The sequence below is a fragment of the Petaurus breviceps genome, unplaced genomic scaffold (assembly GCF_028583685.1).
Source record: "Petaurus breviceps papuanus isolate PSGF00001 unplaced genomic scaffold, PetGlider_PUasm1.0 90822, whole genome shotgun sequence".
Taxonomy (NCBI): domain Eukaryota; kingdom Metazoa; phylum Chordata; class Mammalia; order Diprotodontia; family Petauridae; genus Petaurus; species Petaurus breviceps.
This window is the reverse complement of record NW_027187351.1, coordinates 12,051,409-12,077,975: the sequence shown is the minus strand read 5'-3', so window position 1 is coordinate 12,077,975 and position 26,567 is coordinate 12,051,409. Positions and strand designations below refer to the sequence as shown.

The 26,567-nt window shown below is 36.2% G+C and overlaps 1 protein-coding gene across 3 annotated transcripts in view; it reads right to left on the bottom strand.

Moving 5' to 3' along the window:
* Positions 1–26,567, bottom strand: part of PRIM2 (DNA primase subunit 2) — a 357,586-nt gene that overhangs the window by 23,357 nt on the left and 307,662 nt on the right. For 2 of the 3 annotated variants that reach the window (XM_069070685.1, XM_069070686.1), the window contains exons 11-12: positions 22,682–22,808; positions 16,672–16,754 (exon numbers count right to left, since the gene is read on the bottom strand). The exons of the other annotated variant lie outside the window; for it this stretch is intronic. In XM_069070685.1, coding sequence (XP_068926786.1) covers positions 16,672–16,754; positions 22,682–22,808 — 210 coding nt within the window. The remainder of the gene's footprint in view (positions 1–16,671; positions 16,755–22,681; positions 22,809–26,567) is intronic. 3 annotated transcript variants of the gene reach the window in all.

Genomic DNA, 26,567 nt, shown 5'->3' with positions numbered 1-26,567 from the left:
CATAAATTAGCAAGTAAGAATCAAAATGTGAAAATCTTTTCTGTACTTCCAAACAGGAAATCTAGAGAAGCCAAAAAGGTCAAATAAAAATTGGTTGAAGTAAAACTAAAATCACAAAGAAATAGATGTAAGACCTTAACTGTAAATGTGGAATTCATTCTTTAAAAGTGATAACATTTGAGAGCAAATCTAGCATTAATGGTACAACACAATAGAAGCAATATAGTTCATGAGGTTTTTTCCTTGTCAATGGGAATGAATGTCAATGACCACAAAGGAATAAACAAGCAGCATGGTAAAACTGACATAGTGTTTGCCTTGGATTCAGTAAGACCTGGGTTTGAAGCCAGTCTTACCCATTTATTAACTATATGACCATAGCCAAGTCACTTATGCTCTCAGTTTTCTTCTCTGAAAAATAAAGATGATAACAATGTCAATAGTACTTGCTCACAAGGATTATTGTGAGACTCAAATGAGATTCTATATAAAGGGGTTTGCAAGCCTTAAAGTGTTACACACAAACACACACACACACACAATTTCAAAAGACTCATAACTCCATCTGTGTAGGTACTCCTGTGTGCATATTTGGTCTGTCTACTCTTATTAATTTTTATAACAAAAAACAAGTCAAAGTAAATGATTATAAATAGGAACAACAATTCATTAAAATTTTGTCTCTGTATTGCCAAGTGCTTAGCATGGTGTCTGACATATAATGGATACTTAATAAATACTTGTTTTTTAAATTAAATTTTATTTTTTAATCAGCAAAAAATCTACCTTCCCTTCCATTGAGAAATAAAAACAAAATCGATTACAAACATATACCGTGAACTACATTCTATTTAAATATAAAGTATACCCATTAAACATATACAGTATATCCAGTAAAACATACAGTGAATTATATATTAATTTTGCTACCTGATTAGAAAATTAGAAGAAATGCTTGCCACACTTTTCCTAAGTAGTTTACTTCTGAGCTCAAATCCTTACCAACTTCTGAAGATAAGCCTTTATAAACTTAGCTAGGCTAGTCTTCAGATGATAAAAACATAGTCTGCCATTCTAACCCTAGGGTAACTTCATTTATTAGAAGGGAAAAATATCAAATCAACAAGCATTCATATAGCATCTACTACATGCCATATGCTAGAGATACAAGGACAAGCAAAAGAGTCCCTGTCTGTCTAGTCAGGGGAGACAGCATGTACATTTTTAAATATATACAAAATAAATGCAATTTAGTTTTGGGGGTAACTAAATTGAAACCTGAGGGTATCAGGAAAAGTCTCCTATAGAAGGCAGAATTTAAGCTGAGTTTTGAGGCAAGGCAGGAAAATTCAGAGGCCATTCATGTGAACATTCCAGGAGATGGGAGATGCAATGTTGTATTTAAAGAGCTGCAAATAGGCCAGTGTAACTGGACCATAGAGTGAGTGAAAAATGTTCAATCATAAGAAGGCAAAAAAGGAAGGAAGGGGCCGGAAATTAAGGCCTTTAAATGCCAAAGAGGACTTTATAGGAGAGATCAGTATTAAAGAGGGAAAAAGAGAAGACAACACTTAAATTCTTTGTTTTTCTATACAGGCCAGTCTTTGTCAGAAGCTGTATGTTCATCCAAATAGTATTAAGTTTTAGCAAATGGACAAATTATAAATTTATTTCCTCTTTTTTCTGGAAGTTACCATTGTTTTAAAATTGTCTCTAATGAGGAGGAGAAAAATATTTCTTACCAAGTTAACAGAAGTGTCAACATAAGCACAACCTACTAATTTGGTCATTAATGGCCATTAGTCATGTATAAAATATCCAGACATTTTTGGCAAATAGTTTCTTCAGATAGATTTATAATCTTGATGACCGGTTTAAACTTGGAGTGGCATCCTCCTCTTAAATCCTAATGTTCCTCTTTGTTCCTGGCCATCTGCAACTTCCTCTCCCCCTTTTGCTCTAGTGACTACTAATGAGGTTAAGATGATTGTTTGGCAGCGGAACCCAACCACCTGCCCATTAGGTCTTTGGCTTCAATGGCCGAGATGTTTTACAGCTAGAGATGTTGCACCCGATAATGAGACATGTTGCTAATCTTTTTCTAATTCAAGGTCATATTCAGTCTCATTTTAAAGTGGTTGCCAGCATGGATTCTTTTTTTTTTTTTTAAAGCTCAATCTTCCTAATATGAGCCTAGCTTTTTTTTTAAACTCCATTTCTAACCTTCCTTTATTTCAAAGGTGATAGAAAATGTGGAAGAGATGCAGGGTCTGGAACAACTTCATGTATTATGGCTTGTTCTTGTTTCTAACCCACTCAGCAAAACAGCCTGTATAACTTGGCAATGACCTTCATTTAGAGGAAAGTGCCTTCTAATGTTGTTGGGCATTTTATTTATAACAAAAACAAAAATTGCATGCAAAGAACTTTTCAGATGCATTGTTATTTTTATTTTTGATGAGTAGGAACACCTTTTACCAGTTTTCTGATTTAGAACATATTCCTCAATGAACTAAACTAATTTCTATTTGTGTCAGTCTGAATTCTGGCCTTAGTTGTCTTCATGTTTGAAAACCACCCTCGCCTCTTTTCTGGTCTTTTTCAATGCATTCTGCTTCTTATATCATCATGGTTATTCCAAATATCCCACCCCCTAACTTTACCAGAGGACAGCTAGGTGGTTCAATGGATAGATTGTTGGGCCTGGAGTCAGGAAGGTTCATCTTCTTGAGTTCAAATCTGGCCTCAGACATTTACTGTGTGACCCTGATCAAGTCACTTAACCCTCTCTGCCTCAGCTCCTCATCTGTAAAATGAACTAGAGAAGACAAACTATTCTAGAATCTTTGACAAGCAAACTCCAAATGGGATCATGAAGACACGATTGAAAATGACTGAACAACAACTTTTCCCAAAGAGCCATCCCATATAACACTCAAAAAAAAAAAAAAGAGCACAATGTCGAACACTTGTGGATTTCCCACCTCCACGAAGGGGTAAGTTGAAGGTGTCCTTTCATAACTCTTCATTTGAGTCCTGTTTGATCTTTATAATATTTTTATATTTGGGAGACTATATTCTTTCCATTTATAGTATTGCAGTTATTGGGCCCAACTCATTCTCCACTCTGTCTCTATGTCTCCATATACACAATCATACACACATATGATGATAAGTGAATTCAAAAGGCTGCCCATCTAAATGCATATGACAGTTTGAACAAGTATTCTTCATCCACTTGGGTATTCTTCAGGACAGGGTGCTTAGGTCACTCTCTTTTAAAAGAGTGATTATAAATATCATTCAAGAAAATCTACAATGGGAGGATTCCAGGAAGATGACTGAATAGGTCAGAAAATTCCAAGCTCTAAATATTTTACCCCACAAAAGAGTAAAAATAACCCCTTAGGGTGAACAAAGTATGGGTGGAAATAAATAAGAACAGGGACATACTCAGGGCCCTCCAGGAACAATCTGAGAAGATGGGAAGAAAAACCCCAGGGTTAGGCTTGGTCCCAATGAAGAGAAAACTAGGTTCCATTTTAACAAGCCACAAGCCTCTTAAACAACAGGCTGCAAGACCTGAGCTTAGTTGGTTTGAGAGGCAGCCTCAGTCCCAGCCACAGAAACTTTTATCCCAGATAGTGGGGGAGGGGGAAGGAGATTTGGGTGTTTAACCTGGGGAAGATCGAAGGAACCTCTGTTGACCAGGAATGCCAGACCCAGCTGTGCTCGTCTGGGCAAGAAGGGAACTAGCACATGCCCAGTGAGTGCAGAAGCAGTGAGGCAGAAAGCCCCTGGCTGTGAGCACTTACAAGAGGTTGGAGGTTTGGCTTTTGTTTCAGGCTAGAGGGAAGAACTGAAGATCTGGGGCAAGAGGCACCATTTCCCATAGCCCGGGCTAGAGGTGATTACAAATTATTAAGCTATTACTACAAAAAATGGACAGGCAAAGGAGAAAGAATCCAGTCATAGAAAACTATCATGAGAATAGGGATGACTAGGGCTCATCTTCAGAGGAATTACACAAGACCTAGTAGCAGAGACATTAAAGGACCACAGGTCTTGGAACACAACCTATAAAAGCAAAAGAACTGGGGCTCTGGCCAAAAATATCATACCCTACAGAGTTAAATGGTATCCTGAATGAAAATAAAATGGACATTTGATAAACTCTAAGATTTTCAAGATTTTAAAAAATCCTGAACTTAACAGAAGATTCAACATAGAAGAGCCAATATAAATATAAGGTACATAATAAAGACTGATTATAAGGGATCCATAAGGACAGCCTGTTTATTTTTATATATGTAAAATTTATATCTAAGATTTTTATCAATAATTGGGTAATTTATAAGACAGACTGGGGTAAACCTGAGAATGATATGAATTTAAAAAGTAAAACCATTTATGAACAGCTTAAAAAGTAATTATTTGAGGTACAAATAGGAAGAACCGATACACAAGAATTAGATGGGAGAGGAGGGCTGGTGGTTCTGGTAACCTACTTTCATTGGGAATGGGTTTTAGAGGGAACAATACATTATATATATATATATATATATATATATATATGAGTATAAAAAAGTATGCAAGTGTTCTAAATCAAGAAGAAATAAAATGGTAGGGGCATAGAGGGGGGAAAGGACAAGTGAGGGGTCTTTAGAGGGGACGGTGAGGGAATAGGTAAAATAGGGGTATAGAAGGGTTTTTAGATTTATGGGAATGGGAGGATAGGCAAGGGATTCTTGTAAGGGGGTAGGCAAGTTATAGGAGGGCAAGGTAGTGGGTAGAAGTGAAGTAGAGGAGGCAGGAAGGATAGGACACAAAAGAAATAAACATACATAAAAAACAAAGATCAGGAGTAGAATGGGTTTGGTAAAGTATTCATCTATATATGTATATGCTTATGTGCACATAGCTATAGAGAAACATATCTAAACTTTATTGTGGCCTTCTGGGGGGGGGGAGAACAAAATAAATATGTGCACAACAGAGAACAAAAGAAAACTCATAAGGAAGCAAAGAAAAGATGGACAATTCTCAACACAAATGAGTACTATTTATCATACAGGCTTTCTTGAAATGAAAATCTATTATTACATATTTTGAATCCTCTCATGTTCTGTGATGCACACGACATTTTTTTTTCTTTCTAACTTTGTATTTGTTCAGATATTTAAGTTTATGATATGCTTTTGTTTCTTTTCTCTATTCTGTATTTGTGTTCTGGCATTTGAGACTAAAATAAAATTTTGAAAAAAAAAGTTCACAAAAAAAAGAAAATCTACAATGTTCTAAGTCTCGATGCAAACCGTGGCATGGGATCCATATACAAGAACAACTGGAGGACTTCACCATTCATAAGGAATCCCTCTTCAATTTGGATTTTGTGTTCGATCTCCTCTGTGTCACTAGCAAATACCTATGATTCTCACAGCAATCCTAGGGGAAGGAGGTGCTACATTTTTACAGATGAGGAAACTGAAGGAAGCACTGGTTAAATGACTTGTCATGGGCCACACAGCTATAATCAGAGGGTCACTGGATAAGATTATCTTTGTCTTTCAAGAAATCTTGTATAATTCTGAAATGACATACATAGTGGGGGCAACTAAGTGGCACAATAGATATATTACTGGGCCTGGGGTCAGGAAGACCCGAATTCAAATCTGGCCTCAGGCATTCACTAGCTGTGTGTCGCAGGGCAAATGACTCAAACTCTGTTTGCCTCAGTTTCCTCATTGTAAAAATGGAGATAACAATAGCACCTATCTCTCAGGGTTGTTTTAAGGATTAAGTAAAGTAACAATTTTAAAGCACTTAGCATAGTGATTAGCACATAGTAAGCATTATAAAAATATTAGTTACTACTAGTCCTAGAAACCTTGTTGAAAGAAAAAAATTAAGGTGGTATTTTGATCTACTGAACCAAATATTTTTTTTTAATGGTCAACTAACAATAAGTGGAGTAGAATCTTGTATACTTTACATTTTTCTAGAAGTTGTGTGATAGTGAGCATGTGATATACTATGGAAAATTGAAGACTCACTTGATATATGTACAGGCTATTGTTAAAATTGTAAATAAATGGAAAAGTAGGCACATAGAAGAGTAGTCATCATTCTCTTGGTTACTTTTGGTTTTGGTATAAAGAACTTTTTCTCCCACACCTTTCTTATTTTCACGTCTTCAGGCACTTTGAAAATTGATCCCTCAGGGGCAGCTAGGACCTGAGTTCAAATCCAGACTCAGACACTTAACACTTACTAGCTGTGTGACCTTGGGCAAGTCACTTAACCCCAATTGCCCTGCCCTCCCCCCCTCCAAAAAGCAAAAAGAGAAAAAAAGAAAGAAAAGGAAATTGATCCCTCAGTTCTTCTACATTTGTATTGACTTTGACAATGTTTCCTCCATGTATAATAAGTATCTGACCTAATCCCACAGATTTCTCCTTCTATATTCTCTTAGTGCCATTTCTACCTCCTCTAAATTCATTTATAGAAGTGATGTAAAGTCAGACAGTCAAAAGGCATTTATTAAGCATTTACTATATACCAGGCCCCATGCATCAGGGATACAAAGGACTAAGAGTCCCCATCTTCAAGGAATTTACAAGTGCAGTAACTCAACTATCTCTGCAAGTGAGCAGATGGTTAGAAAAAAAATCATTGTAAAGAAGTGGGGGGGGGTAGATGCTCATCTACTGGGGAATGGCTAAACAAATTATGATACATGAATTTAATGTACTATTACTGTGGTGTAAGAAACTATGAATATAAAAAATGAAGAAACATAAGATTTTTACGAACTGATACAAAGTGGAGTTGATAAGAAAAACAATATAAACAATGATAAGAACAAAGTAAATGGAAACAATAAAAACTGAATACTGTGTAATTAAAATGACCAAACTTGGGGGCCCCAAGTAGATATAAGAATATATTTATCTTCCTTCTCTGCAGAGGGTGTAAAACACTGGGTATAATGTTGAACTTAGTGGATGTGTTGACTAGTTTTGCTAAATTGCTTTCTGCCCACTCTACTCCATCTTTACTTATTATAATGAATAGTTCTCTATGTGGGAGAGGGAGGGAAATAATGAGATACGAAGATCATGTAAAAACAAAAGTTATGGGTAGAATTTTTAAAATTTAAATCTTTGTACATCTTTTCTACCTTTTTCTGTTTTTCTTCTTCCAATATCATCCTATAATGCCCTCAGAATGACTTTTCTTAGATTTCAAGTCAAGAATTTTTAAAGCTGGTTTTATCTTTCACTGCTTTTCCCTCTTTTATTAAACAATACTATTTATAATCTTTCATCATCCACTGTAATATTTTACAAATAAGCTTATATTCTAAAGCAGTATGGCTCTTAGCTGTCATACCTCTCCACTAGGCTAATAAGAAATGTTTGCTCAATGTGTGCTCTTTTGGTCTGCATACATTGTTTAAACATCTATATAAAATCACTGTAATCAGCATCAATATATTTTCTTTTGTTCATATCCCATTTCTCAAGATCAGTAACATATCTAAATAGGTCAGGCTATAGCTGTTTTAATTGCACATCAAACCATCCTCATTTTTATTCTTTCTTCTAGCTTTGTATGAATTTTGAACCTTGTTCTAACACATATGACAGCTCACAGACTGCTGATTCATAAATTACCTCCACGAGTCTTATACTTTCTGTTAAAATATAATCATGATCAGTGCATTTCTAGTCTTTTCTTGAAGAAAGTTTCATGATGTATAGGCATCAGGCTTCTATAAAATCTCTAAGTTTCTGGTCTCTTTCATTTCTTATTCCCAAGACATATTTTCAAATATATTTTTCACTATCCTCCCCTATTCCACCTATGCATTAAAGTCATTATATGACACATAAGCACTTATTATCTATTTTTCTTTCATTAAAAAAAGATTAACCATTAATTTTCTCCATACCTCAGTTTCTTACCTATCTAATTGATACTAAAAGATGGTACAACCTCAGAGCAGTACTGAAACTGAAGTCAGAAAAAATTCACTTTAGTCCCTTGCTTGAAATACAGCTAGAGTTAGATATTTAGAGCTGGATGGTAGTATGGACATCATTTGGCTCAAGTCTCTAATTTTACAGATGAGGAAACTGAAGTCCAGAAAGGATGAGTGAATTCTCCGAGGATTCACAGGTAGTCCGTAACAGAGTTGGTATTTGAACCCAATTCAGATACTTCTATAACCATTGCTCATTCCATAATAACAGATGTCCTCCTTTTATAATTATTAGGTTCATACTTTCCATTGCAATATCCCTAAGGATAATAAACATTTCCTCTCACACTCATCCTGCTGTTATGCAGGATGAATAATTTAATTTTTAAAAAATCATGTAAATGTAGGCAATGAGTACTACTATTAATGATCTTTCCACTGGAAAATGTCAGAGTATTTTAAAGTGTTTTAAAATCTTAAATAAAATCTCATTCATAGTTGGGACTAGCTATGGCATATACCATTTGATTTATGCAGCTATTTTTCTTCCAACCTGCTTTATCAACATTGCCTCATTAATCTTTAAATCATTATTTATCTTCATTTTACCAAGAAGGGAAAAGAGTCCCAGAGAAATTCTATCAGTTGTTCAATGACAGGCAAAGACTTTGTGACAAAGCCAAAAAACCAAGCCAGGCTTCTTGAGGCTGGTTCTAATACTTACCTTCCCAGCTCTTCCTTAATACCTTCTTGAGATTCATCAAGAACAATGTACACATTTTCAACTACAACACTAAAGAAAGGGAAACAATGCTGCAATCAGATTTTTCCTTCTTAGGAATCAGAGGAAATGCTCTGTACAATGAAACAGATAGGAGCTTTTCTTAAAAGCAGGTGCTGGTCATGAGGTAATGGAAAGAGTGAATACTATCTCCCATAGATAAGGATGACCTACCAAAGAAAATCATAGCAATGTGGGGTGGATGGAATTTATATGAACATTCGGTAAGGTGTCACTTAGATTTATCTTTGCCATAAAATCTCCTTGACATAGTGTTACTTTTAAGTCTTTTAAACTGTCCATTTTGAAAGATTTCGTCATTAAAAAGCATTTACCAGTTTCAGATTTAATGTGGACAATAACTGCCTGAGGATTTTACGACAGTGAACAATAGTGTTTTAACCAGCCTCCCAAGAAGTGGAAAGGGTGGACAATTTTTCAGTTTCTGGCTATGATGTCACTGTTATAATTTCTTGAAAGTATCTACTGGATCTGGTTTCACTTTTAAAAAAAAATCATTAAAAGGGCCAGGGAGTCAAGGTTCTTTTTAAAAAAATGCTATTTCCTTTCTTCTTACGGAAAATCTAAAGGGAGAAAAAAAGAAAAAATTTTAAAAAGTGGCTGCAACAAATATATTTGCTTGAAGACTTACTACGTGCAAGGCACTGTCACTATAAATACAAAAGAGAAACAGTATCAGTCTACACAGAACTTGACATACACCCTGTCTCATCAGTTCTTTCAGAAACTACTTTAAAGAGGCTGTATATCCCTTGTAACAAAACACAACAATATTAAGAAAAATCTGAAAGACAAATTTTAAAAGCTTTTTAACTGGTTCACTTTAAGAGACTATTTCACCACAAAAGGAAAATGGTCAGCTGGGAATAATAGTGAAGAATATTTCTAGAATTGACTAGATAGATTAATAGAAATGGGAATAACTAAGTATAGATTCACAGGTTCTTTTATATAACTTTGGATACTGTATAGATTTTATGAGTACAGTTCATGTCCCAAGGCTCCTGTCTGAAAGGCAGTATGGTACAATGGGCAGAGAGCTGAATCACAAAGAATGGAGCTCAATAGAACCTCTGACATTTCCTAAGAATGGGACCAGGAACAAGTCACTTAAGCTCTCTGCATTTCAGTATCTTGATCTCTAAAATGGAAGAAATAGTTATCAGCAATACCTATTTCGTGTGATTTTTATTAGGTTCATCTGACATGGTGTAATGTAAATAGCTTTACCAAGCTTAAAGTGATTTTTTTCAAGACATATATAAATAAAGGAGTAATGAGAAAATAAAGGGTTACTGGAAAACAGCTAAAAAAAAAATTTTTTTTTTTCCGCTTTTTGGAGGGGGAAGGCTGGGCAACTGGGGTTAAGTGACTTACCCAACATCACATGGCTAGTAAGTGTTACATGTCTGAGGCTAGATTTGAACTCAGGTCCTCCTGACTCCAGGGCCAGTGCTCTATTCACTGCACCTAGTTGCCCCCAAAACAGCTAAAAATAATGTTTCCAAATAAGGAATTTACACCTAGATTTTACACCAGAGCAATTCAATACTGTAAATCTCTATATAAAAATAAATTATAATATGCTATACAAACCCAATTAACTCATTTATTCATTAATTCTAACAATCTATTGAAAGACTACCATGTGGCAAGGCACCATGCTGTGGTGGAGTAGACAGAACACTGGGCCTGGAGTCAGGAAGACCTGAGTTCAAATCCATACTCTGACACTTACTATTACTATTTACTTACTATTACTCCCTGGCACATAGGAGGCCCTTAAATGCTTCATGAATGAATGAATGAATGAATGAGCAGGTTACTTAACAGCTGATTGCCTCAGTTTCCTCAACTGTAACATGTGGATAATAATAGCAGGGTTATTGTGAGGATCAAATGAGATAATGTTCGTTAAAAATGCACAGAACCTGACACATTGTCGACATTTAATGCATGCTCCTCCCCTTTCTTTACTCTTTCTCCTTCCCCATCTGTGATCTTTCTAATCTGCTGAGGAAGATCATAAGGAGTATCTTTATCCTCATTTTAGAGTTATTAATACCGAGGTATAGAGTTAAGTGACTTGTCTAAATGGAAGGCAGAACTTAAATAAGAAACTAGGACAGCTGAATCTCAGTTAACCATAACATATTCACATTTTTAATATGGAGGTGGGATTGGATACTATGATCATCTATCATTGGTCATGGCGCTCTATTGTGCTTTAACACTACATTAAATTATGCATGTGACTAAACCAAAATATATGAAAAATACCCTCTATTAAATGGCTTTTATTTGAAGAGTCAATGAAGAATTCTCCCTCAATGAACAATAACAAAACGAACAGCCTGAAAATGTCCTCCAGGTATAACACCATTTACTAAGGCTTCAACTTGTTAGGACTATAACGGTAGTTCAAGCACTCTTGCTATTACCCAAGGAAATAAGTATGCTGAGCTACTCCAAAGGCCCAGAATCAGGGCACGGCTCACAACAAGAGATGCTAATTTCATTACAGCATATATTACAATGCACAACCAGCCCCTTGCACTTGTCTGTGGATGGCAATTATTGTTGTTTATTGATCAAACTCAGTCAGGGTTTAGATGTGTTATATGTGATTAAATTCTAATCAAACCCAGGGAGGTACAGAGTGAGACAACTTAGCTATTAAAATGGCAGGGCACACAGCGAAGCTGTTAGGACTGCCAGCTGAGGAATTTCAATGTGAAAATTTCATGTATAAGCTCTTTTGACAAGTGTGAGGATAAAATATAATGTAGATAAATAAAAAACTGTAAGAAAAATCTCATTCAGCTAAAGTGTAAAAACAACAAGTTTTAGATGATTATTTCTATAGGGATCTTTTTATTGCTAATATCTATATCTCCAATTACCAATATCTCTACCTTATGCACAGACATATATTTAAAGGAAATGGGAAGGGGAAATGGTTAAAATACAAAGGAAGGAGTCTTCTGAAGGTCCTAATCTTCAAAAGGACTAAAGTAAGCAGGTAGATATGGTAGATAAACATATATGATTAGCTGATCAAATTTTTAAGAGTACCAAAAATGACTGTTACTTCAATAGAAAAATCCCACAGAAGTATGAATCAAACTATAATAAGATGACATTGAGAAACATACTATGATGTGTGGTTGTTAGGTGCACTGAAACATTTTCTACCTAAGTCTAAAATAGTTTTATTCATTTATCTGTCAGGAGAAAGTGAGCTTTCTTAGGAAAGACATTCTTTCATTTTTGTCTTTGTGTCACCAGCGCCTAGCATAGTCATCTCTGTTATTTTAATAGGCAAGTTGTCTTACTTTGTACCTCACTGGATTTGATTAGAATTTAATTGCATAGAACACATATAAGCCCATGGTGAATAAATGTTTGTTTGAATTGGAAATTTTAAGGACAACAATAAAATCTTTTTTTAAAAAACATATTAGGCTTACAAGGCATTGAGTAGCTGGTTGCAAAGCTTTAAAGAAAATAAGCAATAAAAATTAGGGAAAATAGGTGAGAGAGCAGACATGGAGAAATATATCAAAGGAAAAACATAGGTGATGGTAGAAATCTGGGAATGAAGAAGATAGAGCTAAAAGAAAAAAAAATATTTACCAGGAGAGCTGTTGAAGGCACTATTAGTAAGGTATTAAGAAAAAGAAAAACCACTCATATACTTCTTAAGATTAAGAGGGGACCAAAACAGTAAGGAGATTGGAGAACATGAATGGACTATGGAGATTTTTAGCCTGGAAAGAAGTAAATACAGAAAAAATATTATAACTTTTAAAATCTATGACGAGCTACCACGTGAAAGAGGGATGTCTATTTTTTTAGTAATCTTATTTTTACTGATATTTTGTTTTTAAGTCATCTTCATTTCTGAATATCTCTTCCTACTCCCCTACCTAGCAAACTATTCCTTGTAATACCCCACTCCTCCCTGAAAAAAAAAAGTTTTATTCTATTTGTATCAAAGGGCAAAAAGGACCAATGGAGAAAAGATAAATTCAGACTTGATATAAGGAAAAACAAGTAGGATGGGCTACTGCAGAAGATAATGTGCTCCCCATCACTGGCTATCTTCAAGACAAGGCTGAGTAACCACATGTCGGGGATATTATTGAAGGAATTTCAGTTCAAGTATGGGTTATAGTAGACATTCACTGATTGTCTGTCCTTGAGATTCTGTGACACTGTGCAAATCAACAAAAGGCACTGAAACCTTCATATTGTCTATGTAAAAGAGGCAGTGTGTTATCATGAAAAAAGCACTGTCATATGGTTCAAATCCATATAGATTCAAATCCTGCCTCTGTGAAGTTGGGCAAGCCCCTTAGTCTTTCTGAGATTCAATTTCTATATCTGTAAAATGGAGATAATGATATTTAAAATACCAACTTTCTAAAAGTTGTGAAAAAAGCACTTTGTAAGGCATGGTATTACAATGTAAAATAATACTGTAAAGCATTATACAAGTATCCATGTATTAATGTATGCTATTTTTTATAGGTCATGCTTGTCTGATACCATTATGGGTCCAAACCTTTTCTTTCCAATTCCAAAGCATTTTTCTTCACACAGAATGTAAGTTCTTTGAAGGCAAGAAATGCTAGATTTGTGCCTTAATGTCTTCCAGAACCTAACACACTGGATGGCACAAAATATGTGTTGACTGTCTATAACAAGGCAACTTTGTTGATGTAGATATCTCTTATGCAGAATATAGAGGATATGGCATTGCCATCCAGACCTCCTTTTTGGCATACTCTACATCCTAGCTCTGGAATAACACTGAGCTGAACAAAGATCCATCACACGAGCTCTTGACTGCCTTCCCCAGAAGTTTTAGCAGCCAGGGCTACCCAGAAAGAAATGGGAAGAAAGTCCCAGGTGGCCTCTTGGAATCATGCCTGGCCATTGATTCCCCACCTCTACAACTCTGAACCTCAAAAGATGGGCAACAGAATCGAAAGGAACCTCAGAGTCATATAGTCATATATTCAAGCTCCCATTTTCCCAAGCTATAAATTCTCCCAAGATATAAATGTTGTCTCTAAAACTTATGTGTGTATATAACCCTAAATGCCTCTGCACCTATTGCTAATTAAGTTACTCAATTAATATTTACTCAATATTCATCACACATGTAAGCTTGGTTAGCCACTAGATAGAACAGAAAAGCTTTTTTTTTCTTTAATTTTAATGGATTATGATTTCTTGGAACTTAGAATCTAATTGTGGAGTTAAGAGAGATAACTATAATGCTCTTCAGATACTAATATGGGCCTGTGATTTAATGGACTGGGATAGTCCTTCTAATAATGATGCAGATCATAATTTACTCATGTCTGACCATCCTGTGCAACTCTTGTCCATTTCCTTCTATAAGTTCAGTGTAGTACAGATCTTCCACAATTCTTGATAATGAGAGTCTGAACATACTGCAAAGGCAGTCCATCCAGTGCTCTCTTCACATAACCAGTACATCTTCCTTTTTGGTTCATACATTTCTTTGATGTCATCCTTCACTATGCTTTTCCTTTACAATTCCCTGTTTGTAAAGGGTTACAGTCATTCACACTCACCATGAAACTTTCTACTGGAATATAAGACACAATATAAATACCACATTTTCTTCAGCCCAGTTCTCTGTCTACAATTTGGCTCCAGGAAATAATCAGTGACCCCTAAGTAGGCAAATGGAAAGGAAACCCTATTTCTTTCTGGTGTTGATGCCTTTGAATTTTCACCAAAAGGTAACTGTCCATAAATTATTAAAAGGGATATAAAAGTTATGACTTGACATCACCATCAAGGGAGGCAAAGGTGAAAATAAAAGGGGCAAATGTGGTCATGGACAGCATGATACAATGTGGATCAAATCCAACTTTCACCATGGCCTTGCCTATCTCAACATTCACTCCAATATCAAGGTTCTGATTATTTGACATATTTCCAGCTATTTCAAATAGATAAAGAAAAATTCACCAAGAGGTTCTGACCATAAAACATCAATAAATGGTTACAGAGTTTTACCTTTGAAGCATTTCAGTCGTGAATTTTTCATGGCTTTTAGACAATAAAATATTTAAAAGCACTCATAATGGAAAGATCTAAATGCATCCTTGTCAAAATGCTTGTACATGGACCCTTCATTCACCAATATACTCCCCTTTAGAATAGACTACAGCAGCTACCATATTTCACCCTGCAGGGTGCCATTCACTAAAGGTACTCAACAAAAGGAAACATATTATTGACTACTGAATACTCATGAACTACACATCCATGTTCATTTTAGAAACACAATTAAAACCTAGGCCCAGAGGTATGATCAGAGCCGCAAGGTGGCACAGTGAATAGAGCACTGGGCTTGGAATCTAGAAAACTCCTCTTCCCAAGTTCAAATTCATCCTCAGATTTTTTTTAATTGTATGACCTTGGGCAAGTTACTTAACCCTGTTTGCCTCAGTTTCCTCATCTGTAAAATGAGTTGAAGGAAACAGCAAACCAGTCCAGAATCTTTGCCAAGAAAAGTCCAAATAGGGTCATAAAGAGTCAGGCACAACTGAAACTAGTCAACAACAACAAAAAAGGTATGGTGAATGAGTTGCTAACCCACCTCAAACACGTAAGAAATTTCAATCAATCAATAAATCAGCCACTAAGGATCTACTATGCATGTTCCAAGTACAGCATTATATTCTGTGGATACAAAATTAAACAATCCCTGCCCTCAAGGAACTTATACTCTATAGCTAAAGAAATGTGCTAGAAACACAGAGTGAAGAAAGGAAGAGTAAGTGAACTCTGTCATTACTATTTAATAATTACTAATAACATTACTGATTTACAGGTATTTATTAAGCACTTAAATGGGGGTGATTGGTACAGATATTAAGCATCTACACCAATCAACTCAGTAGGAATATAAGCAACATCCAAACAAGAGGCTAGATAGGGAAAGATGAATGAACTATGGATGAATCTAAATCTGAGTTTTCACTGTAAAAAGCAAAGGGTCTTCTTTGGTGATGAGAGTTCTAAAATAAATCCAATCCTATAAAGAGGCATGATGGTTTTTGGACTCAAGCTCTGACATTCACTTTGTTTTACTCTGGATTAGAATGTTATCCAGCTCTCTTGACACCTCAGCCAACACAACAGCATAGAAGACAATCTACCACATTAGTATATTCAGGATTATTTTTTCTGACAAAGCAGCTTTATTTTTTTTTAAGTATGGGAAGATATTCACAAGACTGACTTTTACATTTCCAGGCATTCTTTTCCCTGCAACTTTTCGTGAAACAAAGTGTTAGATCTAATGAACTATTAACAGAATTTTAGATTAAACAGTGTGACAAGTGACACTTATCAAAACAGTCAGTCAGCATGCCCCACATTATCCTGGGGTTCTACAACACCGACAACATTAAAAAAAATTTCCCCAAGATGAAAAAATGTTGTCAGTAATTTTCAGCTTCATTAGTGAGCTTTAATAGACTATTCAAAAATTATTTTTTTAAAGTGGCATCAGTTCTCAAGATGAAAAAAGGAAGAAACAAAGTGCAAAGGTGGGCTTGCATGAACATGTGTACATATGCACATATGTTTCCAAGTTTATTTCATCACCAAATCAAAAGCAGGGATAAATGCCACTCAGCAGACAGAACCAGAATTTCCAACAAGGGATTAAAACCAGAAAAATTAGTGCTTTGGCTTAATTCATCTAAAAGATAGGCAATCTGGCAGTCTGCCTGACAAGTTGCATGGAATACTACTGTGAGGATATTAAATGAAACTGAAAGGAAGAGTCTGATGCCTCATTACCAAGGCCTTGGAACAGAATCTGACCTACCTGGTTTATCCCGGTTTGAGAAATCTTGGATGACTGGAGCCTCTGTTTCAACAGCTCGGGATCACTGTGGCGGAATGGGCACCCTGACAGCCAAAAACACCAGCAAACGCACAAATGAGGCCATTTACCCAGGAGTTAGCACAATAATACACTCGAGAGACTGACTAAGCTCTTCTTAATTGTCTAACAGCTTATTAATAAAAAAGTTAATTACCCGTGTGTGTGACTGCTTTCCTCTTTTACTTTTATTTTTTTTTTAAATAAAGACTCCAACTATATGGTTATCAGGGCACTGCAGGCTCAAGAGTTACATAAAGCATTACAACGCAAGTAGGCTAAGATTCCCATTTCAGGAGAGGAAAACAGTTTTAATTAGATTCTTAGTTACTAAGCAGAGAGATAATCACAATATAGCTATAATCATTTCCTAAATTCCACCAATTAATAAAAAAAAAAACTACACCAAAACATATGCTCTGTCCCACCCCCAAATATACCATCTATCTAGCTAATTGAGGGAAGTAAATATAAGAGGATTTATACTTATTTTCTACAAAGATTACATTTACTTCCTGTATATCCAAAGCTATAACAAAACTTTTGTTTTGTTTGACAGGAAATTGCTAATTGGGAGGTAAACAAGGACTACTGTTACTGCCACTAATAATAGTTATTAAATTTAGTAAACAATTTCAAATTAAGAAAGCTCTTAGGTGGCACAGTCAATACAGCACAGTCCCTGGAGGCAGGAGGACCTGAGTTCAAATCTGACCTCAGATACTTAACACTAGCCGTGTGACCTTGGGCAAGACACTTAACCCCAACTGCCCTGCCCCCCCCTCAAAAAAAAAAGCTCTTAAATTTCATACATATAGGATCATAGGGATCTATATTATTTCCTAGGAAAAAATAAGTTAAATGTCGGATCCCAGATATATTACATAAAAAAATAAAATTAAAGCAACATAGAAGCAATTATAAAAGTTTGGAAACTTTTAATATAATCTAAAATAGTGAGCAAAATGTTTTTAAAATTATTCTACACTGAAAAAAATGAAAGAAAAACAATGAGTTTAAACAAAATATAAAAACTAATATAAAAATAGATTAAAATATATTAGACATATTTTTGCTCTTTTGAGCTACACAGGACAAATCTAATTCCTCTTCTACATGACAATCTTTTAGATAATTGAAAGCAGGTATAAAGTTTCTGCTATTTCCTCAGTTTCCTCATTTGTAAAATGAGCCGGAAAAGGAAATGACAAACAACTCCACTCTCTTTGCCAAGAAAACCCTAAACTGGTTCATAAAGAGCTGGACACAACTAAAACGACTGGAAAAACATTCTGGATTAAATATTGTGAATTCCTGCAGCTGCTCCTTATAAGATGATTTTCAGACCCTTTGCCATCCTGATCTGAAGGTGGTTGTGATTGTCTGTCCTCTGTTCTCAAAAAGGATCACAACATCTGAAGGTAAAGTCTCTCTTGAAATGTAGTTCCCTGAATTGAACCCAACTCATTAGTTATAATAAAAATTATTAAACTGGAAATCTAGTTCCATATTTTTATTTGGAAGAGAGAGAAGAAGGTAGTTACGGCTGAAATAACAAACAGTCCAGGGCACCACTTGCTTTTCCAAATAATCTTGATTATAAATGAGCAAGTTCAGAATAGGACCATGGGGCCAAAACCACCTGTGAGGCATATTAAAGTTTATAGACTTCATTCTCATATTTATCATCATTCTTTTATTATTCAGGCTTGGATTGTTAGGATTTTTAGTAAGAATTGCTCTGAAATAATCTGATTGCACACTCACAAATGGATCCAATGAAGAACAGAGTGAGATATGTAAAATCAGGCAACTCTTTGAGAAGCCCAGGTCTTTTCTTAAGAGGAGAGAGAATACACACAAATGAGGAGTATAAATTGGAACAATGCTTGTAGGATATGATCACAGATAGAGAATTGGAAGATATCTTAGAGGTCAACTCATCTGACCCTTTCATTTTACATAGAAATCTGAAGCCTAGAAAGGTTACATGATTTCCTCAAGTTCAAACAGATGGTAAGATCAAGCATGTCGTTAAGTCATTTTTCTCTCAAGTCTGAATCTTTGAGACCTCATTTAAAGTTTTCTTGGTAGAGATACTGGAGTGGTTTGCCATTTCCTCCTCCAGCTCACTTTACAGATGAGGAACTGAGGCAAAAAGGGTTGAGTGACTTGCCCAGGGTCACAAAGCTATTAAGTGCTGAGGTCAGATTTGAATTCAGTTTTTCTGACTCTAGGCCCAGTCCTGAACGACTTAGATGTTGCCCTAGGCACATCTAAGATTTAAATTCAGGTCCGTTGGGTCCAAACCCAACCTTCTTTCCACTACATTATGCTGCGTCTCTATGCTGTCAGGACAACTAAAGCCTAGAAATAACAAAAGACTTTTAAAAAATGCTGCAGACATCAAAGGGAGGGGTTTTTTTTGTTTCTGTTTTTGTTTGTTTTGTTCAGAAAATGAAAAAAATAATGATAGTCCACTGCTTGGTGCAAATGGTATGATATCAGACAAGAATAATGGCAGGTCTACTTAATTTCTGAGTTTGCCTTCATTGTGGACAATGATGATTAAACTGGAAAGGGTCAAATATTGCTATGAGAGACCTGAAGACTATGATTTTTGAGAGAATAGCGGGGTTATACTCACTTTCAACGACTTCAAATATTGAAGCACAGATAAGTTACATTCAAGGGCACTGAGAAATTTTATAGATATGATCATATCACTGATACCTATCTCCTTCTACACCTCAATCACAAGAATCCTTTAGAAAGGGGAGGAGGGAGGCAATAGCAATCTATATAGTGTCTACTACTTGCCAGACATTCTGTTAAGCACTTAACAAATACTGTCTCATTTAATTTTAAACTTTAGACTCTGTGGAAAACCAGAGAGGTGCTAGAACACTCTAGAGAGTGTTTTTGGTTTTACAAAAGGGGGAAGTGAGGGGGTGATTCTAGAAACTATAGTTCAATTAGTCTGGAAACATGCTACAATGGATTATTAAACAAAAGGGGTGATTTCCTGTGACCTTCTAGAAAAGAAAACAATAATGATAGAGATCATAGATTCAGAGTTGGAAGTCACCTTGGAGGCCTTATGGTTTAAGCCTCTCCTTTTAAAGATGAGAATAGTGAACATCAAGCATCATTTGCTGAGTATGATGGGCACTGGAAATATATATACGATCAGTCGTGACATTTGTCCCTATCTTCAAGGGGCTTATAGCTTAGGTAGAAAGATGGGACACGTACATATAAACAATATGAGGCAGCAAAAGTTTTGGAAAATGGGAGCACCTGAAGAATCTCACCATCTATATGGGATCAATTTTCCATCTGAACTCTCCATAGAATATCTTCCTTTGAACTAAAGAGGAGGAACAGAGTGTGCTAGATTGGATTCAGGAAACTATGAAGTACTTTTTCAGTGATCCCATGCTAATTTGCTGCAAAAACCCATCTTTTTTTCTATAAATGTTCTCCTTGTCTTGCAGTGTGACTTCTTTTTATGATTCCTAAAGGGCATCATGAGAGTGTAAACAAGCAGTGCCAGATCAACCTCATTTTGTTTTTTAGTAAGGGCCATTAGACTGAATGGGAAATGCTTTAGCTATAGTGTCTCTCCAATCAATTAATTAATAAACATTTATTAAGCACCTACTATGTGCTAGGTACTACGATAAGAACTTCATCAAGGCATTTGAGAAAGCTTCTGGTGAGTAAAATGGAAAGACGTGGGCTGGATGAAAGTACAATCGGATAGATTAAATGCCAGCTGAGCAACTGTATCCAAAATTGTTGAAAATTATGACAGTGTAGAGTTCTCTCATGTGGCATAAATGCATAGCCCTTGGTCTTGTTCCATTCATCATTTTTACAAATGACCTAAAGGCATAGAATGCATGCTTGTCAAAATTTGCACATGATACAAAGATGAAAGAATCAATATTCAAAAACATCTTTATAGGCTAGATTTATGAAACAAAACAAGCAAGATGAAATTTAACAGGGATAAAAAGTAGAGCCGTGTGTGTTTACAGCTACTACACAATTATAGGATGGGGAAACAAAAATTTACGCGAAAGAAACACACTGGGGGTTTTATTTGACCATAAGTTCAATAACAGTTAACTAAGTGTGGCAATGTTGCTAATAAAGTTCATGCAATTAGCTAAATTAATAGAAATATACTGTTGAGGGTAGCAGAGATAGTAGGACCACTATCCTCTGCACTAGTCAAATCACAATTAAAGTGCTTGGCTCACTTCACAGTACTACATTTCAAGAGAGATTTTACCTAAATGAATTTACCTTCAGACCAGGATGGTGAAGGGTCTGAAAATAATGTCATATAAGGAGCAGCTGCAGTAATTGGCAATGTTTAGTCCAGAAAAGAAAAATATTTATGGGGAACTTAATACCTGCTTTCAAATATCTAAAGTGTTGTCAGGTGAGATTATGAGGCTTGTCCTATGTAGCTCAAAGGAGCAAAAGTAGGTCTGATACATGGAAATTAAAGAGAGATGGATTTCTGCTCAGGTTAGGTAAGAATTTTGTAACAATTACAGTTGTCCATAAATAGAATGGGACATCCTATAAAGTATCCAGCTTCCTATCCCATGAGAAGAATTCAAGTAGAGCCTAAACATTTGTGAGAAGAAACCTGCTTTGAGTGGGTAGTTTGGCTATAAGACCTCTAGGTTCCATTCAAACCATGATGAAAAAGGGGATGGGAAATGACCTGTAAGGTACCTTCCATTTCTAACACTGTCACCTTATGATTTGATGAAAACACTGGAGGTCCAAAAAAGTAGAATTATGACATCTATCTAAGACTTCAATTATCAAGGAATGATAAATATAGGAGGGAGAACTGAGAGTCTGGGCAGTCAAAATATATGTGCCCAAGATCCTACAGTATCTCCTGGGTTTTACTCTGAAAGGCCATCAGGACCTCACTTAGGGACATTTTATTCTGACTTTGGCTTCATTATTTGGTTCGGCATTACAGAGCAGAGCAGAAGCAGGAAATTAAAAGGCTCCAAGAAGCAGAAACACGGACAGCAGCAAAACAGCTGTCAATGATCATACCTGTGGGCATCACTTGTACAGTATGCAATTAATATTCATAAGGATGACGATAGATATGTAAGACTATCATTTAGACATATAAGACTATACAGACTGTAAGGAAAGTTTAGATGATACTCCAATTAATCAGAGGGTGAATAAATTTGTAACATACTTTACAAAGACTTCCATCAAAAGTGGTCAGGATGAAAACACTTGGGACCTATAAAGAGCTTTTCAGTGGAAAATTCACTTAGGTATATAATACTTCATTACACAAGAATGAAGAGTAATTTTACTCATCTCCATGGGAAATATTTGAAACTTAGATTAGGGAAAAAAAGGTGTAGATCACAAAATCTATAGATGAGAGTTTATCTTTTAAAAAATAAATTTGGGGTGATTTATATTAACATTTATAAATAGGAGTCACTTAAATTTCTCAATTAATAGAGTCTTGTTAATTAGATCACAGTCATGAGAATAAGATGTACATTATTCCTGAGGGACAAGTCTTTTGAAAATTAAACAGCAATGTTTCCCTGATAATTTCAAGGAAAAGCTTTGAAAAAGTTTGGTGTCTGTCTTTTGAGACATCCTAGCAGATTAAGAGGAAACAGCAAGTGAATGGGGAGAGAGCACCAAAAAGCCTAGTCCTGCACAAAGAGAAATACAGTTGAATGACTTTCTCTTTCCTGACCTAGTTTGGTAATAGGACAGATCAACAGAAGAGTAACAGAGCCCTCGCTTGACAGTTATGAGTAATATAAGCCACACACCAATTCTTGCCAGTAATGCAGGAAGCCATTACATATCTTCAGTCTCCTGGGGAGTCCTTGAATTCCTGTCCATTACAAACATATCAGGTATAAGCACTCACCATGATAATCCCCTTGGCTCGGTGGATTGGTTAGTATAATCTTCATGCAGCTGAATGGTGTATAGTCTGTCCTCTTGCCTTCCTTACCATAGCTATGGCGGATGTTGTAAGCATAGCCTTTGTCAAACTGAGTGGAGAAAGTGAAAAGAAGACAGTGCAATGTAAATAGATATTGTACTAGGGATTTCAGTCTTAGGTTGGCTAAGTCACTATAGCAAGAAGGAAGAGAATGTCAATTAGAATGATGAGTTAATGAACAAAATGAAATTACCCAGAGCAAGCAAACAATATCAAAGGATAGGTACATATCCATTTTCCACAAGCAAACCCATGATTTCATCAGTGTATTAGGGATTACCTGGTAAAGAACTCCCTTGAACTTTGCAGTTGAATGCCATGCTCAGCCACTTGCAGCATTAGAGCTGCCAGGGGCACTAAGATGTTAAGTAATTTTCCCAGGGTCAAAGAGCAGTTATGTGCCAGGGGTGACAGTCGAACCCAGGTGTCACCGAGATTATGAGGCTATCTATCCTCCATGTTGAAGGTGTCAAATACGGCAGACCCTCCCCAGTGCTGCCTTAAAATGTAATTTGGATATATTTAACAAAATAAATAAAAATACAATAGAATATAAATAATGTTGATATGTATTATTCTAAGTAAATATGAGGCCCACAGGGAACTGAGTGTTCAGCTTAGTGGTCCCCGTTTCTATTTGAGTCTGACACCAATGCTTGGATGTACTTCCTCTCTACATTTCAGAAAATCATTTGAGTATTATTGGCCATTTGTTAAAGAGGAAACAGCATTGTATTTGGAGTCAGGAAAACCTAATTTTTTAGCTGTGTAATCCTGGCAAAGTCATCTAACCTCTCTAAGCCTCAGTTTCTTTATCTGTAAAATGGAAATAATAATAGCACCTAAATCAAAGAGGCTGAGAGTAGCAAATGAGACAATGTATGTAAAGAACTTTGCAAACATGAAAGTATTATGTAAATGGAGGTTATTATTATTAGTAATAATAACAATGACAGTAACAACAAACCAGCATGGCATCTGGCCACTCCCTGAGGTCAAGAAATATGACACAATAGTACCATCAGTGTAGTTAAAGTAGGCTATAGCCTGGACTCTTCTCTTTTCCCTTTAAACTATTGCACTTGGGGATCTCATCAGCTCCCTTGGATTTAATTACTACCTCTATGTTGACGATTCTCAACTCTTTCTATCTTGCCCCAAACTCTTAGCTGACATCCAATTTGCTTCCTACCTGACTTTCTTACATCTCAAACTAGATGTCCAGTAGAAATTTTAAACTCAACATATTTAAAACTGAACTCTTTATCTTTCCTCCTAAACCCTCCTTCTCTTTGTTCTCATCACTATTACTGTAGAAGGCAATGCCACCTTCCCAGTCCTTCAGGTTCACAACCAAGAAATCATGCTGGATCCCTTCTTATCTTTCATTCCCAACCCCATATCCAATCTTTTGACAAGGTCTGCTGATTTCACCTTTGCTACATCTCTTGAATAAGGCCCCTTCTCCTCTCTGACACTGTCACCCCTCTAGTGCAGGCCCTCTTCACCTCAAGTTTGTATTACTGCAATAGCCTTCTGGTGCATCTGCCTGCCTCAAGTCTCTCCCTCCTCTAATCCACCCTTCCTTCATTCAGCTACTGACGTGATTTTCCTGAAGTGCAGAACTGTTCATGTCACTCCACTACTGAATAAACTCCAGTGACTCAATACCGCTTCCAGGATAAAATACAAAATCCTGTTTGGCAATCAAACCATAACCTAGCCCCCTCCTACCTTTCTAATCTTCCTACATCTGATTCTTGGATCCCATGACAGTGGCCTCCTGGCTGTTCCATGAACAAGACACTACATCTCTCACTTCTGGGGCATTTTCTCTGGCTGTCCTTTATCCCTAGAATGCTCTCCTCCTCCACTCTAAATACTGATCTCTCTGGTATTCTTTAAATCCCAATGAAAAGCCCATTTTTTACTGGAAGTCTTCCCAAATACCTTAATTCTGGTGTCTTCCATCTGTCAATTATTTTCTCTTTATCTTGTAGATAGCTCACTTTGCATATATTTGTTTGAATGAGGTCTCCCCTACTAGACTGTAAGCCCCCTGAGGGCAGAAAATGCCTGGAACATTACAGGCATATGTACAGTGATTGAGATATAGTAGGCTATCTTCACTCAAAAAACGTCTTGGATTTTTAAATTTGAGAAAGCAACTGTTTCTTTAAAACATCTGTACCCCTCTCATTTGAACCTAACAATAAGGAAGCCGTGTACTCTCTTAAAAAAATGCTTAGTTTAACTGCAGAAGTGTTTGGCTTACAAACCATTTGGATCCTGGAAAAAGAAGTAACCCCATTATTCTGCCTTTATCTCACAGTGTCTAAAGTCTGAAAGGCAGTGTTAGTATCAGAGCAATGGGATGCTAAGTATATCTTCTAACTGCTGGTACCACTCCATTTGGTTATAGCATTCAATACCTTGTGTATATTTCTACAGAAATTTGTCCCAATGCTATACATTCACTGCTGGTAAAAATCCTGGAGGAAATATTTTCTCAGTGGGGGCTGAAACCTGAGCTACAGAATAAACACCTGTGTTTGGGGGGATGGATACTCTATATCCAAGTCCCACATCCTGATAGCAACTTCAGAAGCAGTCAAAAATATAAACTGAGGGACTGAAACTTTCCATCAAGGACAGCTCAATCTTAGCTCTGAAACTTTGTACTGGTGTAAACTTAAGCAAACCTCTCTGGGTCTCATTCTTCTCATTTCTAAAATGAGGGGAACAAGGGGACCAGACAAGAAGTCCTTTCCAACTCTATATCTATGATCCTATCAGCCACAGCACTAACAAAATAATAGTAAAAAAAGAGAAAATAAGGTTAGTTTGGGCAGCTAAGTAATGCAGTGGATAAAGTGTCAGGCCTAGAATCAGGAAGATTCACCTTCCTAAACTCAAAACTGGCCTCAGACACTTACTAGTTATGTGACTCTAGACAAGTTACTTAGCCCTGTTTGCCTCAGTTTCCTCATCTGTAAAATGAGCTGGAGAAGGAAATGGCAAACCATGCCAGTATCTTTGCCAAGGAAACTCCAAATGTGGTGACAAAGAGTCAGACATACCTGAAAAATGACGAACCAAAAAGTTTAGTTCATGATTTCAAAATTGTTTATAAACTACCTTTCTGAAACACACCTTTTCGTTATGGGAGGCATAGTGGAATTGCCATTTTTTCACTCTATTTTTCATATTTCCATCATGGGCTCCTTTTTCTTCCTATGCATATCCTATGATTTCTAATCCTTTCAACTTCAGAATCATTAGACATGTAAGACCTGTATATGAGCTATAAACCAAATAGGAGCAATGAAGGATCTCAAAAGATCCTAACCCACGTTTTACATGAGATTTTCCTAGATGCTGAGGAGTCAGAAGAGTAAATAAAGATTTCCAAGGGCAAAAGCTTCAAGCATTTGACTGTAACAATGCATGTAAAAAGAAGATAAGCAGTTACAATTATGCAATTCTTCCATGGTTGCTTTTGTTTAACTTTGATAATGAAAGCTCTGGAGAGATAAGAAGCCTGTTTTTGTTATGTATTGCATCCAACGAAATATTTATAAATAATATTATCATTATGAATAATAAGTGTATACACCAGTGAGGCCAGTACTAATGTTGACATGCAAAATTTGTATAATGAAAAGAGCTAGGCTTGGATAAAGAAAGACTTGGGTGAAAAGCAATGGTGGAATCAGGATGACAGAATACCAGGAAGAAGCACTGCCAGGTTCTCATCCAGAACTCCTCCACACAGATCAAGAAAATGCACCAGACCCAGGGTAGGGAA